The sequence below is a fragment of the Lotus japonicus genome, chromosome 1 (assembly GCF_012489685.1).
Source record: "Lotus japonicus ecotype B-129 chromosome 1, LjGifu_v1.2".
Taxonomy (NCBI): Eukaryota; Viridiplantae; Streptophyta; class Magnoliopsida; order Fabales; family Fabaceae; genus Lotus; species Lotus japonicus.
The window spans coordinates 58,887,299-58,913,958 of NC_080041.1; the positions used below are offsets into that span (position 1 = coordinate 58,887,299).

At 37.9% G+C, this 26,660-nt stretch overlaps 2 protein-coding genes across 2 annotated transcripts; both read right to left on the reverse strand.

Moving 5' to 3' along the window:
- Positions 1–2,363: 2,363 nt before the first annotated feature.
- On the reverse strand, positions 2,364–3,863 carry LOC130731940 (protein PLANT CADMIUM RESISTANCE 2-like). Its single transcript, XM_057584100.1, has 4 exons — positions 3,579–3,863; positions 3,326–3,397; positions 3,042–3,236; positions 2,364–2,905 (listed from the first exon to the last, which is right to left on the reverse strand). Exons 1-4 carry the CDS (start codon positions 3,691–3,693, stop codon positions 2,820–2,822), a joined length of 468 nt encoding a protein of 155 aa, XP_057440083.1. The 5' UTR covers positions 3,694–3,863; the 3' UTR covers positions 2,364–2,819.
- Positions 3,864–19,691: 15,828 nt separating this feature from the next.
- Positions 19,692–26,476, reverse strand: LOC130740139 (elongation factor 1-alpha-like). The gene is made up of 4 exons (XM_057592650.1): positions 26,451–26,476; positions 26,151–26,313; positions 24,842–25,529; positions 19,692–20,043 (listed from the first exon to the last, which is right to left on the reverse strand). Exons 1-4 carry the CDS (start codon positions 26,474–26,476, stop codon positions 19,862–19,864), a joined length of 1,059 nt encoding a protein of 352 aa, XP_057448633.1. The 3' UTR covers positions 19,692–19,861.
- Between the last annotated feature and the right edge of the window lie 184 nt (positions 26,477–26,660).

The following is a 26,660-nucleotide window of genomic DNA, read 5'->3' on the forward strand; positions in this document are numbered from 1 at the left end:
TTGATTCAGTCCTCTCAAGATCCGACCAACCTTGGTCTCTTAAGGAACTTTACAATGTGATGTAAAAGGTTTCGGGTTTACAATAATTGCTTATAATAAGCTGATAGTAAACTCAGATGTTTAAGAACAGTGAAGAAATAATGCTAAGAGATTGGTTCGTATATGTTGAATGTTTTCAGCAAAGTTTCTTAACTTCTTTCTTCTTTCTTCAGCCTTTATATACTCCAAGACTTGTGATGTAGCCGTTGCTAGGGTTTTATCCGTTGGAGTGGCAATTCTGTGATATCAGACTGCTAGGCTGTACAAGGTAGGTGGCGGACAGACTGAGACTTGTACGACGTTGTACTGTGATAGCGACCTGTCCTTTCACCAGTTGACTTGTGATCAAGGAGCTTCAGATGAACGTTGGTGAAGCTTCTGATCATCGTCAGATTGAAGCTTGGATTCTTCTGACCTTGCAACTTCTGCTTCTGAACAAGTTCCTCAGAACTTCTGATCGTCAGAGCTAGAATAGCTTGGGTCTTCAGAACCAACTTCTTGCAAGTCTTCAGAACTTGAGTCTTCTGCTTCTGGACCGTCCACTGAAACATCTGGTCTTCAGAACTTCTGACTTGAGTTCTTCAGAACTTCTTGAGAGCTTCCATCTTCAGAGCTTCTGAAGTATTTGCCACTGTTCAGAACGAACATGGTAGGTTAAAGAGCTCTCTTTTTAGTAACCCTTGGTTCTTCTTCTTCTGAACGAATAGGCTTGGGTCAGATTCAGAACCTGTTTGTCACATCTTAAAAAGACAAACGTTAGGGTACCACAATTGTTCATCATCACAGACCTTAATTGTAATCATCAAAACATAGAGATGCAACCACTGATCAAACCTTGATCTTACAGTTGTTGTTCTTGAAATAAGAGGTCCTTGCTTGAACTAGCTCGACTTGCTCTTTTTGGAAAATTTTGCGGACAAACACTTTTAATTTGTCAATCAGATTTTTCTCTTCATGATAGAGAGATTATCAAACTATTAGGGTTGTTAAATTACATAGCCTTCATGTTGTTGTTCTTGAAATAAGGGGTCCTTGAACTAGCTCGGCCTGCTCTTCATTGAAGAAAGTTATGCTGAGAGAATTTCCCCTTCCCAAAAGGATAACAAGTATAACATGAAAAAAAAATCTAGCTCAGGATGATATCAGAGCTAGATTGGAGAATTCGCAGTAGAAGGGGAAAATACCTGACCCTCGCAGATCGAGACAAATAAATAACATCTACTGTTTCTTCTAGTTCCATCTTGAGTCTTAAAATTATTATCTCAGAATTCGGCTTTGATTAAGTGGATAAGAATACCGCATTCTTATCCACATATTCATAGCCGAATCCTGAATGCGTGCCATTATTTGGTTTGATACTTTTGAGTTAATTATGAGAAAGAGCTTCAAATTACAAAGAGAAGACAAAAACAATAAAATTTGATGTTTGTTGTCATTTATGCTTTGATTTGTCTTGTTCAAGAGAGAAAAATTGAAGAGAAAAAAAATCAGTAGAAAAAAAGGTGTGAGAAAAAAATTAAAGTTTGTATATTCTTTACTATGATAGAAAAAGAAGAGAATTTATAATGTGAATCTCTCGTGTTGTTAAGCTGCGTAGAGATAATAGATATGATAAATTATAAATATTAAAAGTAAATATATTTTTCTTTTAATAATTTCGACAACATTTTAGTATTTAATCTTACATTTTGTAAGTGTTATTAGACAACACTTTGACATAAAATAAAAATACGAACATATTTATAAAGAAACTAGCAGATTTGTAAGCAAACATGTGAAATTATAATAAAATATTTTTTTTAAAATAGCAACGATTATATAAGATAAAAGATAGAGATAGAAATAAGATAAATTATATGTTGGATTTTAAAGGTTATCAAAACTTATTCAGTATCATACTTTAGTTTATAGTGAGATATTTTTTTATAAGCAAACTAAATTAAATTAAGCACAAGGAGAGCTTAGAAACCTATATACAGATAATAAGTTCAAAGAACTAAAAAGTAGTGCAAATTTAGATAAGTTGGACACAAATTTATGAAGAAAAAAGCAACCTAATATACTTGAGATAATTTTTTTTGGTGCATTAGAAAATGAATACTTGCAATACTTAAATAGGTCATACATTTATTTTTAAATAAACTTATATCTTTTTTTTAAAACAACTTATATCCTTATTCCTTAAATTTATTATACTGTAATTCATGATAAGGAGTCTGCTTTTACTCGGTACAGAATTTTCATATCCAGAATTGATGAAGTTGGAACTAGCATCACATTTTGAGAATTCTAGGTACAAATGCGAAATGAAAAGAAAAAGAAAATTAACACAAAAACTACTTTATTCTTCAGATATATATATCCCTAAACTACTCATTTCCTGAAACATTGGGACAAAGAGTTTAACAATTATCCTGATTGTTTAAACTTTTATACAATCTTTTCCCTTTCTTGGGTATTCTCTTGGAGGTACGGTCTTAAAGCCAAACCCCAACCAATTCTCAACAAACATGCCCTTATCAAGTGGTGGAAGGCTTTTGATGCTTCCAAAGCTCACAAGGATAAAGTAATTCAATGGTTCAAAAACAACCAGAAATATCTCAAGCATGCAAGTCCGCAAACCAGCCTCTTGCTAAATCAAAAGGCCCACTTCATCAAAAGGCCCAAATCAAAAGGCCCAGAAATATATATATATATATATTGTCATGCTTCAGATCTAACACAACAAACTTGTATGAATTAAGAACTTCATCACATGCATGCATGCACACATCCTCATTTCAACGGGTCATGCTCTGTTCCACTGTTGGAGCGGTTGAAGTCATGGCTACTCCTCTTGTCTGTTGCTCAACATTTCCATGCCACCCTATATATTAATCAATTAAGTTCAACCAAAAAAAGATAATATTAATTATTAGTATCTATCTATCTATCTTCCAAACATTAGTTAATTATCCTCAAGAAAAAAGAAGATGGATATTAATATGAGATACACATTATACCGATCTTCATGTTAAATCCTTGTTTTTCAAGCTCACGGTACTCTTGGCACAATGCGCATCTACTGCAGAAGCAATGAGTCAAGCAATCCAAGCAATTATTTCCTTTCAAATTGTACTGAGATCTTATCTTTGTCCGGTAGTTGGCTGAGTAAAAGACCCCATGTTGAACAAAGTAGAAACCACTAGCACCACAAGCTGCATGCAACAAATTAATTCAACATAAATTATCCAAAAGCTGTTATATATTAATTAATCATATATAAATGAATGAGTTAACTCCTTACAAGTGGATCCCTTGTCAACAATCTCTGCAATTCGACCAAATGTTACACATGGACACCAGTACGTTAGGCAACCTGAAATAAATTCACAAACAATAACTCATAAATAGAGTTAATTCATATATAATGAATGTGATGTATAACCAGAAGCTAAGTGATACAAATTCTTGTTTCTTAATTTCTCCGTTTATATATTAGGATATATGAAATCATGTTTGAGTTAGTTAGTGCATCAAAGAAACAAACACACACTTACAATTGTTGTAGTCAGAGAAGCAATCATATAGCCCGGTGGACCATTCGACGGGAGGTTGCGGTGGCGGAGGAGGTGTTGGTTGGTAGTCGGTAGAGCCTGCTACTGTTTTATACATGATTAACTAGTTAATGTAATGCTCTTGTGTTGGATGGAAGGAATTTGTTCAACTTTTGGATGGATATATATAAGATAAGATAACGCTTATAATTAAAGTAAAAGGTTTGGTTTAACTATGTGATACAATTTGGGTTCTCAATTTTAATTGTGAGGGAATTAAGAGGCTGGCTAGCTAGTGGTATCAAAGGTTAATGTACATTGTTAAATGATTTGGATCGTTGCATGCCGCCTAATATAAACTAAGTTATTCAACTTTTTTTTTTTAAAATAGTTATTCAACTTTAAACCTTTGGAAACTTATAAGGGTCAAAATTAAAACCCTTGGCAAAAGGAAATAACATAAGAGAGAAAATACATATATAATTACAATAAAATGGATAAGCACATCATTAATGAACATTATGTGTGTCTTTCTAAGTTCTATTATATACATTTTTGTGCTTAATTATTATGACTTAACCATGTTCTGACCATTAGAACTCATTTGAATTATTCATGGAAAACTGCTTAATTCTACACTTTTAGCTTCTATGACTCTTTTGCTAGAACATGTTGAATCTTGAGATATCGTGATTCGAATACAGCTTGTAATATATTATTGGAAAGCTATCTCAAAGCCCTACAACTTTTATGTTCAGAAAAATTGCAGAAAATACCTCTAACATGGTCATAATTTCCTTGCAAAGTTGTTATCGCTAATCTTGGGAGTTTGGAACAGTCCGCACTACAACGATCATATCTTGGGCTACAGAACTCCGAATTAGGATCCGATTGAAGGCCCGCGAAGCAGACTTAAAGAGATAAAAATTTTATGTTTATTTATTTAAATTTTCGGCCTTCTTGTGAGATCCGCGAATGCCTGAGTGTTCAGCAGCTTACACCTTTTTGTGGGCCCGATATTCTGAAGATGTAGAAAAGATTTAGATAACAAGAATTGTCACTTGATGAAATTTTTTATCTATTATTATAGGTTCAGTTCTTAAAAAATTTCATATTTATTCAAGTTGATTTATGTTCTTTAATTCTTGCTTTGAATATTATTTTGGATTCAAGTAATATTCCGTTTTAATTGTTATTATCCCAGCAAGTTGAGTCAGTTAGAGGATTCTTTAACTGATGATGAGACGATGAATAGAGACCATTTTTTCTTTTTAGGAGAAGTGTTTAAAAGCCTTGGCAGGGATAAACCAAGCACGAAGTCCTAGTCAAATTTGTACACACCTAAATCGTTAAACGTAATTCAGTTAAAAAACGACGTGTGTAATAATAGCGTAAGTAATAAGGTCGGCGAATGAATAAGGTGGAAGACGAGCTCGTTGTTTCTCAAGGAAAACAAGTACTTTAATACGGAGGGCGAACGCACGAAGACTAAAGAAAAATAAAACAAAATGCATTAGGGCCTAGTGGGCGAGTAGCTTACATACGGCCGGAACGACGAACTACTGAAAGAAAGTACAAAAAAAAAAGAGAAAGAAAAATGCAACATGATAAAGGTAAAATGCAAAAGCTAAATATTTTCATTCTCTTCCTCCTCATTTCTTGCAGCCCAAAGGTTTGGTCCCAACCTTGGTGGATCATCTGGCCCGATCAGCCCAACGTCTGTTATCTCCTTAAGCATTCCCATTGGGCTTAAATCTATGTTTGGGAAGAGCCATTCAGCCTAGTATTTGGCGTGATAGAAGCCTTCTTCACGTTGCTCGTAGGCGTCATCCACAACTGTTTCCCTCGCCTTAGCGACCTTCACTTTTTCTTCAGCAAGTCCCTTTTTTTCTCCTCGAGCTCCGCTCTCAGCGAGGTCAACTCTTGATCCTTCAAAGCAAGGGCATCATCCTTGGCCGCCAGTGCCAACTGGGCTTCTTGCTTTGTCTCCTTTATTTCCTCCTCAAGATCGGTGATCCTCTCGGACCGGCAGACAAGCTCAAACCGCGCCTCGACCAGCTCATTGGCAATCGACACAAGTTTTTTATCAATGGTGATTTTATCTCTCGCCGCCTCAGTCAAGACCTTGTCCAGGCGGTCATCACACTTAGCATGCTCCGTACGGAGCGCAGTGTAGTCGGCTTGAAGCTTCTCTCCTTCAGCAGTGGAGGCCCCAAACTTCTGGAAAGCATGGGCGAAGATACACCCGGTGTGAAAGAGCGACGCCACGCATTCTTGCCCTGCGTCATCGATCCCTTTGCCGAAAACTTCTTTTTCCAGGTAATCATGATTGATCCTGGAAAGCAAAAACTCCACGTGGTCAGTGGCGTCGCGCAACATGGTGGATGGGTCAGATGGAACTTCTTTTTCTTTCTCGCCCAAGTTAGGACGAGCTTCTTTCTCGGCCAAGTCAAAATGGCCTTCTTTTTCCCTTAAGGCGGTGCGGCTTTCTTTCTCACCAGTCCCTTGGCGAACGGGGTTGGAATTCTCACAAACTTGACGAGGTGGTGGAGTCGTCGGTGTGTGATGAGTCGGTGGTGGCGATGATTAGCGAAGAGGGGACTTCGGAGTTGAGGTCTCTTCCCCTTGGCGAGTGGCGGTGTCGAGGATAGGCTGGGAAGACCTTGTTGTCTTCCTCTTGTGAGGCGACTGATTCTTCTCACCCTCGTTGTCACGCTGATGGCGTTTCTTCTTGGGGTTCTCGGTGTTGAAGTTTGGTGGAAACTTCGCAAGCCTCCTCGCGGCGGCGAGCTGGAGTTCCTCATTAGTAAAACTCATGTCAGCTGCGAAAGAGGAAAGAGCGAGTTAAATAAGTGAAGTTCAGATCAAGCATAATTTTTAAATAATAAAGCAGGGAAAGTAAATGGTGGAAAAGGAAGCAAGTAGCGGTGTTCTGGCATAAGGTGGCGACCTAGGTATTTTGGAGTTTTGGAATGGTGAGCGCCTTCAATAACCTTGGAACAATCAAGGATTGGGAGTTGGGCGAAGAAGCCGATGATGGTTTTGTCCTCGACGGTCAGCGAATCTACTGGAGGGTCGACGATCCCGTTGGGTTTGTCGGTCCAGTAGAAGGGGAAACTAGCGGTTCCGTCCCTTAAGGTAAAAACCTCAGGGTAGGCCTGGTGAACCGCCACCATGAAGTACTTCTGGGAGAAGCTAGTTTTGGCGTTACTCTTAAAGGGGTTCAGGCATTTACGACCCATGCGCGCCTTTAAAGAGACCCAACCTTTGGCCTTCAAAGATTTAGCGTCCACATCATATAGATAGAAGAAGTGGACAGGCGATGGTGTGACCTGGATGGCAACGCATAAAATTTCGAAGCACCGCATGAACGCCCAAGCGTTAGGGTGCAGTTGACAGGGAGCCACATTGATGTCGGCCAGAACTTCGCAGAAGAAAGACGAAAAAGGGAACTTAATTCCCAGCTCCGTGAATTGATACTCATAAACATAAAAAATATGATAGCGAGCTATGTCGCCGTCGGCTTTATGAAGTTAGGGGAGGTCCTCTTCTTTGCAGGCCACCGCGCGAAGCTTTTCTTTAAGATCGTCCTCATAACATAGACCGTCGACCGCCTCAATTAGGTCGATCACCATGTCCCGAGAGGTGTATTCTGAGGGCTGATGAATCATCGATTGAGGGGGGGTCAATTGAACAGGAATCGAGAGTGTGGCAAAGGTTCTTAGACGGAAGGCAGAAACCTCTGAAGGCTCAAAGGGAACTCCGCCGGCAGCGGAGGAGTCAGGCACGGGTTCACGGCGAGGGGGGTTTTGTGAGGAAGATGTGGTTTGGAGCTTATGAGACATTGTTTGGGAAGGGAAAAGCTTGAAACCACTCAAAAATGTAATGTGACAATGAAGAAGAAGATGAAGGCAAGGGAGGAGAGGACTCACCAGAGGATGGAGTGAGAAAAGGGTTGAAGAAAGGATAGGTGGCAGGCTGACAGCGGTGCCGGAACAAAAATACGCCGGAGGTTTGCTCAAAGAAATCCGGGGAATAAGGTGGAGTTTGGAAAGTGAGAAGTGATGAAGGAGCAGGGTTTTTATAGGCATAGGGTGACGTTTTGCATGGAGCACGTGGTGTTCGCGTGGAGTTAGTGGGAAAGCGTGATTCATGATGGCAGGAGCGAATGATTACATTGGGAAGAGCAGGCGGCGCATTAATGAAAATGAATGCGAATGATTGGTGCAGAGACCATTCAGCTTCAGTTCTGAAGTGACGTGTGATGGATTTGAAGAGACTGCGTCCATTTGAAGTCGTTGCTCGCCCCTCACCGCTAGTGGACTTGTGGACTGATGGACTTCTGTTCGCAACCTTCGGTTGAAACGCCATGCTGGCGACCTATGTTAAATGCACACTTTAGAGCTAAATTAGGCTAAGGGGGCTGTAAAATTCTTTAAGACACGCTCGACTTTCGTACCTCAAGCCTGGTGTCTTGTGGACTTCTGGACCGGGCGAGCCCCTATAGGGGGGACGCCTGGGGTTCCCCGCCCATTGGCAGGTCACTTGGCCTATAAACGGGGCCTACACACGCGGCCCAACTATCCCATTAGGAATAGGCTAGCACGTGGGGCCCACACCCCTATACCTATAAATAGGGGGCAACTATCAATTGTAAAAGACTTTTTGCTCATATTTCTCAATAACACATGAAATTCAGTTACTCTCTCTCTCTAGCATTCTCTCTCTAGTGCAATAACCCCACACTCTAGGTACTACCCAACCTCTCAATGTTCCAACCAGGATCACCTCTGGAAAAACAACACGCATTTAAACCAAGCTTTGAAGATGGTGGAGAATGAAATGCGAGTTTGGTGGGGGTGAACTTCAGGCAACATCGTCGCGCTTCAAGCATGTTGAGAAATACGAAAGTTAGGGTTTCTTCTTTTTAAATTGAATCAACCAAAAGTAAAATTTAAATATAGAGAACATCAAATATAAGAAAAGAAATGGAAGAGTAAACTCACTAATTTTGCTTATAGAAGGAACCGAAGAGTAGTCTGAACTACTATGATCAATTGATCATGTCCATTGTATATATTTTATACTTGGACTACTTTGTTTGATACATCTATATTGGGAAAGTGATATGAGACCTTTGATGTTTACTCTTATCTGACAATAATAGATAAATGGACAATGAAGTTGGGCTTAAATTTATGTGTTTCACTTAAAGAATTGGAGCGTTTTGGTAAAGGAGTGTGCAACTACCGGACCATCCTATAGTTACATGGTTGATGTAAGTAAAAGAATTGACCATTGAGTACATAAATGGAGATTAATGAACAAAAAACCCAAAGCCGTTTTTACAGAATTGGTGTATGAGGAAAAACATAGAACACCTACTAAAATTCTAAAGGTAAGTTCCATAGATAGAAAAAAAGGAGTTAGAGCACTCTTTGTAGATTTTTTTATTCTGTTTATTTGCAACTCTTAACACTTAAAAGTTATGGAAGAATCAAAGAATAGAGATTGAGGATGTCCTTCTCATGAATTAGTAAATACTTGACTAACTTGACCAAGTTTAACCAGTTCCAGAATCAGGGTGCTTTTAAATTGCTTCTTGATCTTGCTTTATACTAATTATGAACTGACAACAATATTGATAGAAAAGTTTTTACAAAGCTATCCTTAACATATGTATTTACATATTGACGCTGAAAGCAACTTCCATCAACTCCATATATGATAAAAAAATTTAATGTCTGCCTAATAGAACCTAATAAATTTTGAAGCAAAACTCATCTGCAATATTAAAAATGAAAGCATAGCAGCATCAGTAACATGGTTCAGTTAGCTCTAATTGTTTTTGAAATTTCAACTAATGAACCCAATAAATCTTCTATTGATATATAAATTCTTCACAACCAAAAGTAACCCGAACAATCAAAAAATTGATGGAATCAATTTCAATTGCTTCGAATTCAACCGAGCTAGTGCTGGAATCAATTTCAATTACCAAAGAAAAGAAATAACAAATTGAGAAAGGGAAAAACGTTTTGGGACCCAGGGGATATGATTATATACACATCATAAAGTTTGATAATTATAGATAGAATGGAATAATAAGCAAGTATGAGCAATGGTTTTACCTTGTCAAAAACAGGAAACTCGATTTTGAAGCGAGTTCAAACAAACTCTTGTATCTGTTCACTATCTCCAGGTTCCTGTGCCCGAAACTGATTACATGAGAATGCTAGAATTTCAAGACCTTAATAAAGAAGACCAAGTTTTTTAGATAGACAAAGAGACCCCACAGTTTGTGAGTTGTTTGAACCTTGAAAACATGAGAAGCTTATTGCTATGTGGTATATATAGCCAAAATCTCGAATCAATCCATAATTAATAATGGTCCTTTACTAAGAATGTCAAAACTCAAACAAATGTTAAAATTAGTAGCAAGCATTGTGTCTTATTAGTGATATGCAATTCAGAACTTGAGTTGTTAGAAAACAGAAGAAGAAGATAACCCAGAATGAAAAGCACACCAACAAAGCAACATATGAGAAGGAAAACAATGACAACAACATAAGGACACAAAACATAAAACAAACCTTTTTATTTGTATTTCTCATACAACGGGCTCAATTCTGTGTAATTTGAATTAGTGAACCCACTGTAGAGACATCATCAGTTTTGAAACTTCGTGCAAGGGAATTGACCATCGCAACTTTCAGGTAAAGGAACAACGAAAGAAACTAAAAGAGCAAATTGACAACAGGAGAAAAAGATGATTTAGGATGAGGGTTTGATGGGTATATATTTTTTTTGAAGAACAACGCAAGTAGGAATATATTTTCCTTAGCCATAGCTATAAGAATAGAAAATCATTCTAAAAAATATATAAAAAGAGGATGAGGAAAATAATCTAATTACTCAACAAAATTTATGTCAAACACTTACACAATTATCAACTTACACAATTATCAGCACCACATGAAGCAAGTTGCATACTCGAGTGATCTTCCTCATTTTTCCTCCATGCCAACCGTTTCACAGTAGAGGCATATAGGGAGGAGATGGTTGATGCAGTACTAAGAAGGAGTAATCTAGGTAAATCTTAGATAATTAAGACAAATCTTTTAAAATTTTAATATTTTATGAAAAAGTTTCTCAGATTTAAAATTACCTTTAAAAAATCGTTTTCAAGATTTGCTATGGAAATAAATTTTAGATGAAGAAAAAGATTATTTTTAGAGTATTATTTAAATTTTATGCTATTTTTATTGAATTTTCATATTTTTATTTAATTAAGGATTTTATGAGTTTTTATTGTAATTTGGTAGTTTTTATTAATTAATTTTTTTGGTATTTTTATAGAATTTTTAGTTTTTTATTTAATCTAGGTAAATCTTAGATAATTAGGGCAAATCTTTTAAAATTTTAATATTTTTTGAAAAAGTTTCCCAGATTTAAAATTACCTTTAAAAAATCGGTTTCAAGATTTGTTATGGAAATAAATTTTAGGTGAAAAAAAGTTTATTTTTAGAGTATTAATTAAATTTTTGGTATTTTTATTGAAAACTATCTAACAAATTGACACATGAAATTCACTATCTAACAAATTGACACGTGGAAATATTTTTATGAAAATTAATCTGGTTCTGCCACATCACTAAATGAGCCTGATAGAAGTTCTTCTTTTCTAATATATAAATATTTTAAAATTTTATGAAAAAGTTTCTCAGATTTAAACATCAAAAGCTATCTAAAAAATTGAAAGCTATCTAACAAATAGACACTTGGAATTTGCTATCTAACAAATTGACACGTTGAATTTGCTATCTAGCAAATTGACACGTGAAATTATTTTTATGAGAATTAATCTGGTGCTGTCACATCACTAAATGAGTCTGATAGAAGTTCTTCTTTTCTAATATATATTGATATTGATATTTATATTTATATTTACATGCAAAAGTAGTTTGTAAATTTATGACACCCTTATCATTTCTTGGTTTTATATCATTAATAATTCTCACTGAATTTTCTAATGAAGATATTGTTGTTCATTTGTTATGATTGTCTTCATTTTAGCTAATGTATGTTTAAAGCCAACATGTCGGACCCGATGTCATAACATCTTGTCTATGACATCTGTCCCTGCGATATCTGCATTGAGTTGGCTAGGGTTACTGTGAAGCTTTGTTTTGGTTACTTTGTAATCAAGCTAGGGTTGATTGGAAGCTTCTGTGCGCCGTCAAGGGTAATACTGAATGTGATCAAATCCGGTTTAATGATTTGATCTGAGAAATTGTGGGAGGCTTATTTCTGGAAAAGGAAACTTTTTAATTGAAGACTTTTGTTACAGATTTGTTTCCTGGTAACTCCCTGGCTGTGTGTGGACTCTTTGCTCGCCCAAGCCCATTGAAGACAAGGCCTGGATGATTGCTATATATGAAGACCTAGACCTAGTTGTTTAGCAGAGCTTCTGTTGAGTAAATTAGGGTTTACTCTGGTGTGAGTTCATACTTGTTGTTCTCTCAGCATATTCTTGTGTTGTTATTCTTGTCTGAGAGTTGAGTGTTCATTGTTTGATCATGAGATCTGTGTTTGTATTTGTTACAAGTTGTTGAATCACTGTGGCAGTGATTTAGAGAAAGTGAGAGGGGTTCTCATACTTAGGGGGAGGACTAAGTATTCTTACACGGGTAGAGTTAGGTAGAAAGGGTTTGAACTGTGGCAGTTCTGAGAGACCTTTTGTGTACAATTTCTCTATAATAGTGGAAGAACTTTCTCTGGGTGAAAACCCTCCAGACGTAGGTGATATTGCACCGAACTAGGTTAACAATCCTTTGTGTCCATCTTTATTGTTTTACTGATATATTTATTGTACTGTGTGTTCTGCATTCCATATGTTGTACTCGATGTCTTAGACATTTGGCACAACATCTGTCCAGTGTGTGAACCAGAATTTCAATTGGCATCAGAGCAGGCACCCCTGTTCTGTTTTTGGGTGAGATTCAGGGAGATATTTCTGGTATCATGGACAACAGCAAGGAAGGAGGATCTGTTCATAGGCCACCAATCTTGGATGGTACCAATTATGACTACTGGAAAGCACGAATGATTGCCTTTCTGAAATCAATTGACAGCAAGACCTGGAAATCTATTGTCAAACGCTGGAAGCATCCTGTGAAGAGTGACAAAGAAGGAACCTCAACCACTGAACTGAAGCCTGAGGAAGAATGGACCAAGGAAGAAGATGAGGAAGCTCTAGGTAACTCAAAAGCACTGAATGCAATATTCAATGGAGTGGACAAGAACATGTTTAGATTGATCAACACTTGTACTGTGGCAAAGGATGCTTGGGAAATTCTCAGGGTAGCTCATGAAGGTACCACAAGGGTGAGAGTGTCAAGACTGCAACTTCTTACTACTCAATTTGAGAACCTGAAAATGAAGGAGGAGGAAACTGTCTTTGAATTTCACATGAAGGTGCGAGACATGGCAAATGCATCATTTGCTCTGGGGGAACCAATGTCTGAAGAGAAGCTTGTCAGAAAGATCCTCAGGTCTCTATCTAAGAGATTTGACATGAAGGTTACTGCTATTGAGGAGGCCCAGGATATTGGAAATATCATAGTTGATGAGCTCATTGGTTCATTACAGACTTTTGAAATGTCTCTCAATGAAAGATCAGAGAAAAAGAATAAAAGCATTGCATTTGTGTCAAATACTGTAGATGATGATCTGAGTGAGAAAGAGTAAGATGAAAACCTGTCTGAGGCTATAACACTGCTTGGGAGAAAATTCAACAAGGTCATGAGAAGATTTGATAGAAAATACAGACCAAATGTCACTAATAAACAGTCAGATATTATCAAAAACTCTGGGAATGCACTGAAGGACAAGGAGGAAGACAAGTCTATCAAAGCAAAATGAGTTCAATGTCATGAGTGTGAAGGGTATGGTCACATTAGAAGTGAATGTGCCACTTTTCTGAAGAAGCAAGGAAAAGGTATGGTGGCTACTTGGTCAGATGATGATTCAGAAGAAGAAGAGGAACCTCAAATCATGGGGCTCACTGGTAAGTGCAACTCAGAAGCTGACTCAAGTGATGGTGAGATATCAGAAGAAGAACTTGCTGAATCCTATAAACTTCTACTCAACAAATGGGAAGATGCATGTGAAATGGGGAAGAAGTTGGATGAAACTGTCAAGAATCTGAAGGCTGAGAAGCAGAACTTGCTAATCACAAATGACAATCTTCAAGAAGAAATCATCATGTTAAAATCAAAAATTGAAGGTATGATCAAATCTGTTCGCATGCTAAACAAAGGAACTGATGTGTTTGATTTAATTCTAGAAGCAGGAAAAGAAGCAAAAGGTAGGACAGGCTTAGGATATACTGATAATTCTGGAACTGAGGAAAGCAAAAAAATCACTAACACATTCATTCCTACTGCAAAAAAGACTGAGTTCACAAAGACAAATCAGGTGATACAACATAATACCCCCCAGATATATCGCCAGATGCCTTATTCCTATCCTCTCAGTCAGAAAGAGATAAACTCAAGATGGAGGTGTCATCATTGTGGAAAACATGGACATATAAGACCATATTGCTACAGATTGTATAGGACGCCACAACATTGGAAACCTACACAGAAAAATGTGTCTATGAAAGGGAGAAAATGGCAACCTAAGAACAATGTCACTGCCCTTGTTGCCTATACTTCTCTGCGTGCATCCTCCAAAGAAGACCGGTACTTTGACAGCGGTTGTTCCAGGCACATGACAGGAGTGAAGATGTATCTAGAACATGTCAAACCTCATTCACCTAGTTTTGTCACTTTTGGTGATGGAGCAAAGGGAAAGATTAAAGGTTCAGGCAAGATTGTCAATAGTGATTCTCCAAGGCTAACTGATGTTCTACTGGTAGAAGGACTGACTGCAAATTTGATCAGCATAAGTCAGTTGTGTGATTTAGATTTAAATGTGTCATTTATCAAAGTAGGTTGCAGAGTTACAGATGAGAATGAAGAGGTAGTCATGATTGGAATAAGATCTGTAGACAATTGCTACATGTGGTCTCCACTAAGCAAAGGGTTGATAACCAAGTGTCTGGTGTCCAAGGAAGAAGAAACAAAGTTGTGGCATAAAAAATTAGGACATCTCAATCCTAAAAGCATGAAGAAGATCATTACAAAGGAGGCTATCAGAGGTCTTCCCAAACTGAAGATCGAGGAAGGCAAAGTATGTGGAGAGTGTCAAATTGGGAAGCAGACTCAGGCTCCTTATAAGAAACTAACTCATATAGCTACATCAAAATCACTAGAACTACTTCACATGGATTTAATGGGACCAATGCAGAAAGAAAGTTTTGGAGGAAAAAGGTATGTCTTTGTCTGTGTTGATGACTTTTCAAGGTTCACCTGGGTGAGTTTTATTGCAGAAAAGTCAGATACATTTGAAGTCTTCAGAGAATTGAGTCAACAACTTCAGAGGGAGAAAGGCTATGGAATTGTCAAGATTAGAAGTGATCATGGAAAGGAATTTGAGAACAGTAAATTCTCTGAATACTGTATCAAAGAAGGAATCAAGCATGAATTCTCAGCTCCTATCACTACTCAACAGAATGGTGTAGTTGAAAAAAAAACAGGACTTTGCAAGAATCTGCAAGGGTAATGCTTCATGCAAAGAAAGTTCCCTACCATTTTTGGGCTGAGGCCATAAACATTGCTTGCTATATTCATAATAGGGTAACCATTCGCTCAGGAACTAACTCTACATTGTATGAGCTGTGGAAAGGGAAGAAACCTACTGTCAAATACTTTCATGTCTTTGGAAGTAAATGCTACATCTTGACTGATAGAGAGCAAAGAAGAAAACTGGATCCCAAGAGTGATGAAGGAATATTTTTGGGATACTCTGTAAATAGCAAAGCCTACAGAGTATTTAACCTCCGCACTAAGACAATGACGGAATCTATTAATGTGGTTGTTGATGACAGTGGAATCAATCTGGAAGAAGATGATGCAGATGCAGATGATGGTATGACTCACACAACTGATGATCGACCAACTGCTACTGACAACAGGTCTGACATTGAAACTAATGAAGAAAGTGAGCAAGTGTCACCAAGGGAAGTTGTTCCATCAATCAGAATTCAGAAAATTCATCCCAAAGAGAATATTATAGGAAATCTGAATGAAGGAGTGATTACTAGATCCAGAGATATTATTGCTAACAGCTGTTTCATTTCCAGAATTGAACCAAAGAACATCAAAGAGGCTCTAGCTGATGAATACTGGATTAATGCTATGCAAGAGGAACTGGGTCAATTCAAGAGAAATAGAGTATGGGATCTTGTTCCAAGACCAGATGATGTGAATGTGATTGGTACTAAGTGGATTTTCAGAAACAAGACAGATGAAAATGGTACTGTAACAAGGAACAAGGCCAGGTTAGTTGCTCAAGGATACACTCAGATTGAAGGAATTGATTTTGATGAAACATTTGCTCCAGTGGCTCGCTTAGAATCAATCAGATTGCTGTTAGGAGTGGCATGTCTTCTGAAGTTCAAATTGTATCAAATGGATGTTAAGAGTGCATTCTTGAATGGCTATCTGAATGAGGAGGTTTATGTTGAACAACCAAAAGGCTTTGTGGATCCAACTTTTCCAGATCATGTTTACAAATTGAGAAAGGCTCTGTATGGATTGAAGCAAGCACCTAGGGCATGGTATGAAAGATTAACTGATTTCCTGACAAATAAAGGATACAGGAAAGGAGGGATAGACAAGACTCTATTTGTGAGAAATGATAATGGAAACCTGATGATAGCTCAGATATATGTGGATGATATAGTATTTGGAGGAATGTCAGACCATATGGTGCAACAGTTTGTTCAACAAATGAAGTCAGAATTTGAAATGAGTTTGGTGGGGGAATTGAACTACTTTCTGGGATTACAAGTGAAGCAGATGGAAGAGTCCATGTTCATCTCTCAAAGCAAGTATGCCAAGGAGTTAGTTAAAAAATTTGGTCTTGAAGGATCTACTCACAAAAGAACTCCAGCAGCTACTCATATCAAGTTAACTAAAGATGATAGTGGAATTCTTGTTGATCCAAGTCTGTATAGGAGCATGATAGGGAGTCTTCTGTATCTTACTGCCAGCAGACCAGACGTTGCTTTTGCAGTAGGAGTGTGTGCAAGGTATCAAGCAGCTCCCAAGGAAAGTCATCTGATTCAAGTAAAAAGGATTATCAAATATGTCAGTGGAACCAGTGACTATGGCATACTCTATGCTCATCATGAAAATTCTAAGCTTATAGGATACTGTGATGCAGATTGGGATGGAAATGCTAATGATAGGAAGAGTACTTCAGGAGGAAGTTTCTTTTTGGGGAATAATCTTATTTTTTGGTTCAGTAAGAAACAAAATTGTGTCTCTTTATCCACTGCTGAGGCTGAATACATAGCTGCAGGAAGTGGTTGCACTCAGTTGTTGTGGATGAAACAAATGTTGAAGGAATACAATGTCTTGCAAGATGTCAAGACATTATACTGTGACAACTTAAGTGCCATCAATATTTCAAAGAATCCAATCCAACACAGCAGAACAAAACACATTGATATTCGTCATCATTTCATTCGGGATTTAGTTGAGGAGAAAATCATTGTTCTTGAACATGTGGAAACTGAGTTACAGTTAGCAGATATATTCACCAAAGCTTTGGATGTGGCAAAGTTTGAAAAATTAAGAGGGACGTTAGGAATTTGTGTACTAACTGACACATAGTGGTTGAGGAAGACTCTGAGGATGAAAGCTGTTAGTTCTTCTTCTTGTGACCCTTTGCCAAATTCTGCTAATAAGGGGGAGTAGTATTGTAGTGGTAGTGGTGTATTTGTAGTGTGGTTGTGGCATTTGCTGGTTGTGCTAAACTCTAAAGATGTGCTGCAGTAGTATGATGTGTTGCAGTAGTAATATTGTGCTAGTTGTGTGTGTGCTGACTGTGCTGAACTCTGATAGGGATGTATGTCACTGCACTGAGTGTGGATCTGTGTTTCTGTGTGCATAGCTGCTGCTGCTATTGGCTATGTTGAAGTGTGTTCTTTATGTAAGCTACCTTGTCTGATGTGGTTACTCTTCACTGATTTTTCAAGCTGCAAGAATTGTTCTGAAGAGTTTTATGGTAGTGGATTGTATTAGCTAAAATTTGACAAAGGGGGAGATTGTTGTTCCTTTGTTATGATTGTCTTCATTTTAGCTAATGTATGTTTAAAGCCAACATGTCGGACCCGATGTCATAACATCTTGTCTATGACATCTGTCCCTGCGAGATCTGCATTGAGTTGGCTAGGGTTACTGTGAAGCTTTGTTTTGGTTACTTTGTAATCAAGCTAGGGTTAATTGGAAGCTTCTGTGCGCCGTCAAGGGTAATACTGAATGTGATCAAATCCGGTTTAATGATTTGATCTGAGAAATTGTGGGAGGCTTATTTCTGGAAAAAGAAACTTTTTAATTGAAGACTTTTGTTACAGATTTGTTTCCTGGTAACTCCCTGGCTGTGTGTGGACTCTTTGCTCGCCCAAGCCCATTGAAGACAAGGCCTGGATGACTGCTATATATGAAGACCTAGACCTAGTTGTTTAGCAGAGCTTCTGTTGAGTAAATTAGGGTTTACTCTTGTGTGAGTTCATACTTGTTGTTCTCTCAGCATATTCTTGTGTTGTTATTCTTGTCTGTGAGTTGAGTGTTCATTGTTTGATCATGAGATCTGTGTTTGTATTTGTTACAAGTTGTTGAATCACTGTGAAAGTGATTTAGAGAAAGTGAGAGGGGTTCTCATACTTAGGGGGAGGACTAAGTATTCTTACACGGGTAGAGTTAGGTAGAAAGGGTTTGAACTGTGGCAGTTCTGAGAGACCTTGGCACAACATCTGTCCAGTGTGTGAACCAGAATTTCAGATATTTTATTTAATTATGATACACTATTAACACTCTTAAATTGTTATTTCTGTTTGATTTTTTTTATGTTATATGTGATCGTAGTAATTAAAAATACCATTGGCTTTCTTCTATATGTGAATCAGATTTTTCTCTGCTTCAAGTTCTTGTGCTTGAAATAAGAGATCCTTGAACTAGCTCGGCTTGCTCTTTTTGGTAAATTTTACGGACAAACACTTTTAATTTGTGAATCAGATTTTTCTCTCCATGAGATAGATTATCATAGTCAAACTAGTAGGGTTGTTAAATTACAAAGCCTTCATGTTGTTGTTCTTGAAATAAGGGGTCCTTGAACTAGCTTGGCTTGCTCTTCATCGAAGAAAGTTATGCTAAGAGAATTTCCCCTTCCCAAAAGGATAACAAGTAAAGCTAGATTGGAGAGTTCGCAGTAGAAGGGGAAGATGCTTGACACTTGCAGATCGAGATAAATAAATAACAACTAGTACTTTTTCTAGTTACATCGTGAGTCTTCAAATTATTATCTCAGGATTCGACTTTGAATAAGTGGATAAGAATGCATGTCATTATTTGGTCTGATACTTTTGAGTTAATTATATGAGAAAGAGCTTCAAACTACAAAGAGACAGCAAAAACAATAAAGTTTGATGTTTGTTGTCATTTATGCTTTGCTTTGTCTTGTTCAAGAGAGAAAAATGTAAGAGAAAAAAATCAGTAGAAAAAAAAAAAGGTGTGAGAAAAAAATTAAATTTCATATATTCTTTACTATGATAGAAAAAGAAGAGAGTAAATAATGTGAACCTCTCTCGTGTTGTTTGGCAGCGTAGAGATAATAGATATGATAAATTCTTAATATTAAAAGTAATTATATTTTTATTTAATAATTTTGACAACAATATAATATTTAATCTTACATTTTATAAGTGCCGTAAGACAACACTTTGACAAAAAAAAACATATTTATAAAGAAACTAGCAGACTTATAGGCTAACATGTTAAATTATAATAAAATAAACTTTTTTAAATAGCAACGATTATATAAGATTTTTGAAAAACAATAGTTAGTAGACAAAACTTTCTTATAAATTAAATGCAATTAAATCATCCCTCAGCAGCAAAGGAACGGACTAAAAGCCTATATAGCTGCTTCTGAAAATTGAAATTCTCAGTTCAGTCTCTTCTTAAAAGTTAAAAAACAGTAATAAACAAACTGGAATGAAAAACAAAAACCTAGGACTCTCAACAGAAAAACTACAGTAGAGATACAACAGTTTTCTGGAAACATGATGATTATGATTCACATAAACAAACAAAAATGATGCTACAATGCAATCACTTTTTCTTCAGTGCAGCCTTGGTTACCTTGGCTCCAGAGGGTTCCTTCTTCTCCACACTCTTGATGACTCCCGTAACCACCGTTTGTCGCATGTCCCTCACAGCAAAACGACCAAGGAGAGGATACTCAGAGAAAGTTTCAACCACCATGGGCTTGGTAGGAATCATCTTAACAAAACCTGCATCACCATTCTTCAAAAATTTAGGCTCTTTCTCAATCTCCTTGTTAGTATTTGAATAGTGGTATTTGGTGTAAATATATAGTTTTGAAGCAATTAATGGCAGAGTGGTAAACTTAGGAAGGAAGTAGTCGAGTAGCTTGATTTAGTATTCTGGACAGATAGTTGAGGGAGGAGCTGAATTTAGAAGTACTAGTTCATTGATTTCCTTGATCTCAAACTCACATAGGCACTGGCTATTTATAGCGATTATTTGACCGACTTATCATTGTCGGTTGCACATGTATGAGATTACTTGATCATTCTAGTATACTATAGCTATACATAGTTCTTTAACATTCTTGAAAGTTTGTGATAGATAGAGATTTTAATAGTCTATCTATCTGTGAATATATCTGCGATTTGATCTTCAGTTCTGCAGTACTTGAGCTGAATCTCTTTTGATGTCTCAGCTTCTCTGATGAAGTGGTATTTGATTGCTATGTGCTTTGTTCTGTTGTGATGCATCGGATTCTTCGCCATAGCAATAGCTGATTTGTTGTCGCAGTTGAGTATAGTAGACTCATCTTGTTTTTCTCCCATATCTTCGAGTATTCTTCGAAGCCATATAGCTTGACTTGTTGCTTCAGCAGCTGCCACATACTCAGCTTCAGATGTTGATTGTGCAACTGTAGCTTGCTTCTTAGACGTCCAAGAAAATATTCCCGATCCAAGGGAGAAAGCATAGCCGGAAGTGCTTTTCATGTCATCTACAGAATCTGCCCAATCACCGTCTGTGTAGCCAAGCAACCTTGAGTTGGTTGTGGTTTTGTACCATATGCCAAACTCTTTTGTTCCTTGCAGGTATCTTAGGATTCTTTTGCATGCTCCAAAGTGTATCTGACTTGGGCTCTGCATGAATCTTGATAGTAGACTTGTAGCATACATAAGGTCTGGTCGTGTAGCCGTCAGATATAGAAGACTACCAATTAGACTCCTGTAGCGCGATGCCTCAGCTTCTGGTGCTCCATCATCCTTCTGTCGTTTCTCATTTGTCACGAGTGGAGTACTTACAGGCTTGCAGCTGTACATCATGAATTTCTTGAGTAAGCCTTCTGTATATTTCTTTTGTGAGATAAATATCCCATCATTTCTCTGACTTACCTCTATACCGAGGAAGTAACTCATCAAGCCAAGGTCGGTCATCTCGAAGGTCTTCATCATGTCTTCTTTGAACTCCATCATCATCTTTGTATTATTTCCTGTGTAGATAAGATCATCTACGTATAAGGAGAGTAAGAGAGTATGCTGACCTTGAGTCTTGATGTATTGTGTAAGTTCACTCTTGCTCCTCCTGAAACCTCGATCGATGAAGTACTGATCAATCCGACTGTACCATGCTCGAGGAGCTTGCTTCAAGCCATATAGAGCTTTTCTTAGTCTTAGCACTTTGCTTTCATTGCCTTTGCACACGAAACCTTGTGGTTGCTCCACATAGATCTCTTCTTCGAGTACACCGTTGAGGAAAGCTGATTTGACATCTAGTTGATGGATGCTCCAACCTTTTTGTGCTGCAAGAGCTATTAGAGCTCTTATTGTATCAAGACGAGCCACTGGTGGAAATGTCTCATTGTAGTCGATGTCAGGTTGTTGTGAGTAACCCTTCGCTACTAGCCTCGCCTTGTGCTTTTGTATAGTGCCATCAGGGTTTGAGCTTTGTCTTGTAGACCCACTTAACCCCAATGATGTCTTTTCCATGTGGGCAATCTACTAACTCCCATGTGTTGTTTTTCTCTATCATCTTTATTTCTTCTTCCATTGCCTTGACCCATACTTCTTGCTTTGAAGCTGCTTCAAAGCTTTCAGGCTCAAGTATGGCCAAGTTGCAGGTTTCGTATACATCCACCAAAAACCTTACTCTTCTAGGAGTAGACTCTGGTGATAAATCTTGTTGTTGTTCTTGTTGTTGCGGAGGTGAAGTAGGCTCACCTGGGTTTTCTGCTTCTTCTTCAACTTCTTCTTGAGGCCGTTGCGTTGGTATGAGAATGTTCTTCTCCACTTTTTCTTCATCCCAATTCCAAGATGCATTACCGTCAACTTCAACATCTCGACTGATGGTAAGTTTCTTTGTTTGTAGGTTGTAGACCCGATAACCTTTAGACTTTGTGCTATATCCGAGGAAGATACCTCGTACATTCTTGTCTTCTAGTTTGTGCCTTTTTACATCTGGCACATGAGTGTAGCATATAGATCCGAAGACCCTTAGGTGCTTTGTCGATGGCTTCTTGCCGCACCAAGCTTCAATTGGAGTCTTATTTTGTACTGCATTTGTTGGACATCTATTGAGTATATAGACAGCAGTGTAGACTGCTTCTGCCCACCAGAAAGTGTTATGCATTCCCTTCTCCTTGAGCATTGATCTGGCCATCTCCATAATCGTCCGTTTCTTTCTTTCGGACACTCCATTTTGTTGTGGAATGTATGCGACTGTAAGTTGTCGCTCTATGCCTTCATCCTCGCAAAATTTGTCAAACTCGCGGGATGTGTACTCTTTTCCACGATCACTTCTAAGTACTTTTATATGTTTTCCACTTTGTTTCTCGACAAGGGCCTTGAACTTTTTGAATACTCTAAAAACTTCTGATTTTGCTTTTAGGAAATAGACCCATGTCATTCTAGAGAAGTCATCGGTGAAGAGAATGAAATACCTGTTGTTATCATGTGATGATGTCCTCATCGGTCCACACACGTCTGTATGGATCAACTCCAACACGTCTTTTGCTCTCCATTCCTTGCATGTTGAGAACGACACTCGGCGTTGCATTCCAAGGAGACACCTTTCGCAGGCTTCATTACTCTCCTTTAAGGATGGAAGGTCTCTCATCATATTCTTTTGATATAGTAGCTTCAAGACTTGTGTATTGAAGTGGCCAAATCTTCGATGCCAAAGCCATGAATCATCAACTTGCGCTTTCATGGCAATGTTAGCTACATATTTGAAATTTAGAGGGAAGCTTATGTTGCTCTTCTGCATCTTAACCTGGGCTATCTCAACCCTTTTGTCATGCTTGTCATAGATTCGGCATACATCCCCTTCAAAGTGAAGAGTGTAGCCTCTTTCTATCATTTGGCCAATGCTTAAGAGATTCTCTTTTAGGTTGGGAACTAGTAAGACATCACTGATGAGTCTTGTACCTTTCTATGTCTCTACCATGACGGTGCCTTTACCTTTTGACTCCACCACAGCGCCATTTCCCAGACGAACTTTCACTTTGACAGAGTCATCAATGTTTTTGAAGATACTCTCGTCCTTGGCCATATGATTGCTGCAACCACTATCCAAGTACCAGCTTCCTCCAGTTTCTCTGGCTGAGTCTTGAGTGGCATATAGAAGGTACTGATCTTGCTCTTGCTCTTCTGCAAGGTTAGCTTGATGTCTATTTTTACTGTAACAATATTTCTCCATGTGCCCAAACTTCTTGCAGTAGTTGCATTGTGGCTTATCACGGTACCGACAATCTGCCTCGGCGTGACCTAGCCTTTAGCATATGCTGCATGGAGGATTTTTATCTTGACTGTTCTTGGAGAAATTTCTAGAACTTTCTCTTCTTCTAAAAGCTTCTCCATAATTCCTCTTTCCTCCATATCCTTTATTCTGTTGTCGAAATTTGAGCTTTGATTGAAAGACATTTTCAAGTGTATCTTCATCATGCCTACACAGCCTTTGCTCATATGCTTCAAGAGAGCCCATTAATTCTGTCACTGATAGAGTGGACAGATCTTTGGTTTGTTCAATCGTTGTCACAATTGAGTCATATTTTCGAGGAACAATAATTAGAATTTTCTCGACAATTTTCTTGTGAAGAACATCTTCCCCAAAGGCTCTCATTTGATTAACTATTTCTTTAATTCTAGAGTAGTAGTCTTTAACATTTTCAGACTCTTTCATCTTTAACAATTCAAAATCTCGTCTTAGAGTCTGTAGTTTGATGGCATGTACCTTGGAACTCCTCCTTTAACGTATCCAAGCTTTTTTTCACTTTTAGCACCCAATATTCTTGGAAAAATTGTGTCGGTCACTGCCTGTTGCAAAGTGAATAGCGCCTTTGAATCTTTGAGCTTACTCTCCTTCAGCTCTTTCTTTTGTGCTGCAATGAGAGCTGAAGTATCTGCAGGAGTAGTATATCCTTCTTCTACGACATTCCAATAGTCTTGGAAGCAAAAATAAGTCTTCATTTTTGCACTCCAATAATTATAGTTTTACCCATTGAAAATAGGGACAGTGATAGATGAAGGTTGGGAGGCGTTAGCTATAGCTTAGAAAAATTATGGAAGTGGGTTATAAGTGCAAGAGAAATTTTTAGTCGTAGGTGGGATAGTTTTGAAATAGTAGGGAGGTAATATAACTATGCCCAATGTATGATTGAACTTACCTCAGGTACCACTGTTAGTATTTGAATAGTGGTATTTGGTGTAAATATATAGTCTTGGAGCAATTAATGGCAGAGTGGTATACTTAGGAAGGAAGTAGCCGAGTAGCTTGATTTAGTATTCTGGACAGATAGTTGAGGGAGGAGCTGAATTTAGTAGGACTAGTTCATTGATTTCCTTGATCTCAAACTCACATAGGCACTGGCTATTTATAGTCATTTTTTGACCCACTTATCATTGTCGGTTGCACATGTATGAGATTACTAGATCATTCTAGTATACTATAGCTATACATAGTTCTTTAACATTCTAGAAAGTTTGTGATAGATAGAGATTTTAATTGTCTAAATAGTACTAGAAATTTCCATCACATTTCAACACTCCTTACCAGATCGTCTGTCAATCTTGGTCAGGATCTCAGAAAACTTCACAGCAATGTGAGATGTGTGGCAGTCGAGGTCGAGCACTGGTGCATATCCGTTTCCAATCTGGCCGGGATGGTTCATGATGATGACTTGGGATGTGAAGTTAGCAGCTTCTTTGGCAGGGTCATCCTTAGAGTTGGAGGCGACGAAACCACGCTTGAGGTCCTTGACCGCAACATTCTTCACATGGAATCCCACATTGTCACCTGGAAGGGCCTCTTGCAAAGCCTCATGGTGCATCTCCATGGACTTAACTTCAGTTGTCAGTCCATTGGGGCCAAAAGACACCAACACACCAGGTTTCAAGACACCGGTCTCAACACGTCCAACAGGCACAGTACCAATACCACCAATCTTGTAGACATCCTGCAATGGAAGCCTTAGAGGCTTGTCTGTGGGTCTCTTTGGCTTGTTGATCTGGTCAAGAGCCTCAAGAAGAGTTGGACCCTTGTACCAGTCAAGGTTGGTGGACCTCTTAATCATGTTATCGCCCTCGAAACCAGAGATGGTAACAAAGGGAATCTTGTCTGGGTTGTAACCAACCTTCTTCAGGTAGGAAGAGACTTCCTTCAAAATTTCATCATACCTAGCCTTGGAATACTTCGGGGTAGTGGCATCCATCTTATTACAGCAACAGAGGGAATCTTGCTCCTACTTACCTATACCAATAAAAATTCTAATATCAGCAGCCATATGGAAGTATACATCAAAGAACACATTTTTCTTTGTGGCAAACTGGCAATCTCAAATGAAAGACAGCTTCCATGGATAATATCTAGAGACCAAGGAAGGTGTACCAGCCTCAAAGAAACATGACTTCACAAGAAAGACTAACCAGTACAATACAGTTGGAGAGGTGTAAAAATAGAGAGCTACTCAAATAATATTCACCGGATTGATGAATTTATATGCAGGATCTAATATCTGCTCACATTGATCACCGACTTAAGCCAAAAGGACAATTTCACCATGTGAACATTTTTCATAAATCTCTTTCACAAGCTTTAACGTTGAATCAGTATCTTCAGCCAGCCTTGAGATTCTCTCCACCTCCCTGATTGCCTCAGCGGCCAAATATGATTTGTTCTCGGCGTCAGCAACTCTGTAGGCTGCAGTATCAGCGACATCCTTTATTATCTCATCACATGTCACAAAAATAGAGGTTGGGGATTGTTGTGGCCGTAAATCCTTTTGTTATGGCACAGGTGATTTTGGAGAGGGTAATCTCTGTCCCGATGGGGTGCCCTTTTTAATCTTGTAGCAATTTTGTACCTTTTCAAGCTTCCACTGATGATCAAGCTTCCTTAACCTTGCACCTAATGCCTTTCTGAAATTTTGATGAAGTGTGTGTTTTTGCTGGTAGAGATAGAAATAAGATAAATTATATGTTGAATTTTCAAGGGTATCAGAATCATAATCTTGAGTGCTTAGAAACCTATATAAAGATAATAAGTTCAAAGAACTAGAAATTAAAGTAGTGTAAATTTAGATAAGTTGGACACAAAATTATGAAGAAAAAAGCAACCTAATGTACTTGAGATAATTTTTTTTGGTACATCGGGAAATGAATACTTGAAATACTTAAATAGATCATACATATATTTCTAAATAAACTTATATCTTTTTTTCAAACAACTTATATCCTTATTCCTTAAATTATTATACTGTAATTCATGATAAGGAGTCTGCTTTTACTCGTTACAGAATTCTCATATATATATAGAGTTGTTGAAGTTAGAACTAGCATCACATTTTGAGAATTCTAGGTACATATGATCGTAA

What these genes read in the sequence shown, in the direction of transcription:
- LOC130740139 (XM_057592650.1), bottom strand. Translation starts at nt 26,476, where the DNA reads ATGTATGATCTATTTAAGTATTTCAA. An exon ending in GATCTATTTAAGTATTTCAA is followed by an intron (nt 26,314 to 26,450) that starts GTATTCATTTCC and finishes ATCTTTATATAG; the next exon opens with GTTTCTAAGCACTCAAGATT. An exon ending in ATCAGTGGAAGCTTGAAAAG is followed by an intron (nt 25,530 to 26,150) that starts GTACAAAATTGC and finishes ATAGGTAAGTAG; the next exon opens with GAGCAAGATTCCCTCTGTTG.
- LOC130731940 (XM_057584100.1), bottom strand. Translation starts at nt 3,693, where the DNA reads ATGTATAAAACAGTAGCAGGCTCTACCGACTACCAACCAACACCTCCT. An exon ending in CTTCTCTGACTACAACAATT is followed by an intron (nt 3,398 to 3,578) that starts GTAAGTGTGTGT and finishes AATTTATTTCAG; the next exon opens with GTTGCCTAACGTACTGGTGT. An exon ending in TGTTGACAAGGGATCCACTT is followed by an intron (nt 3,237 to 3,325) that starts GTAAGGAGTTAA and finishes TGTTGCATGCAG; the next exon opens with CTTGTGGTGCTAGTGGTTTC.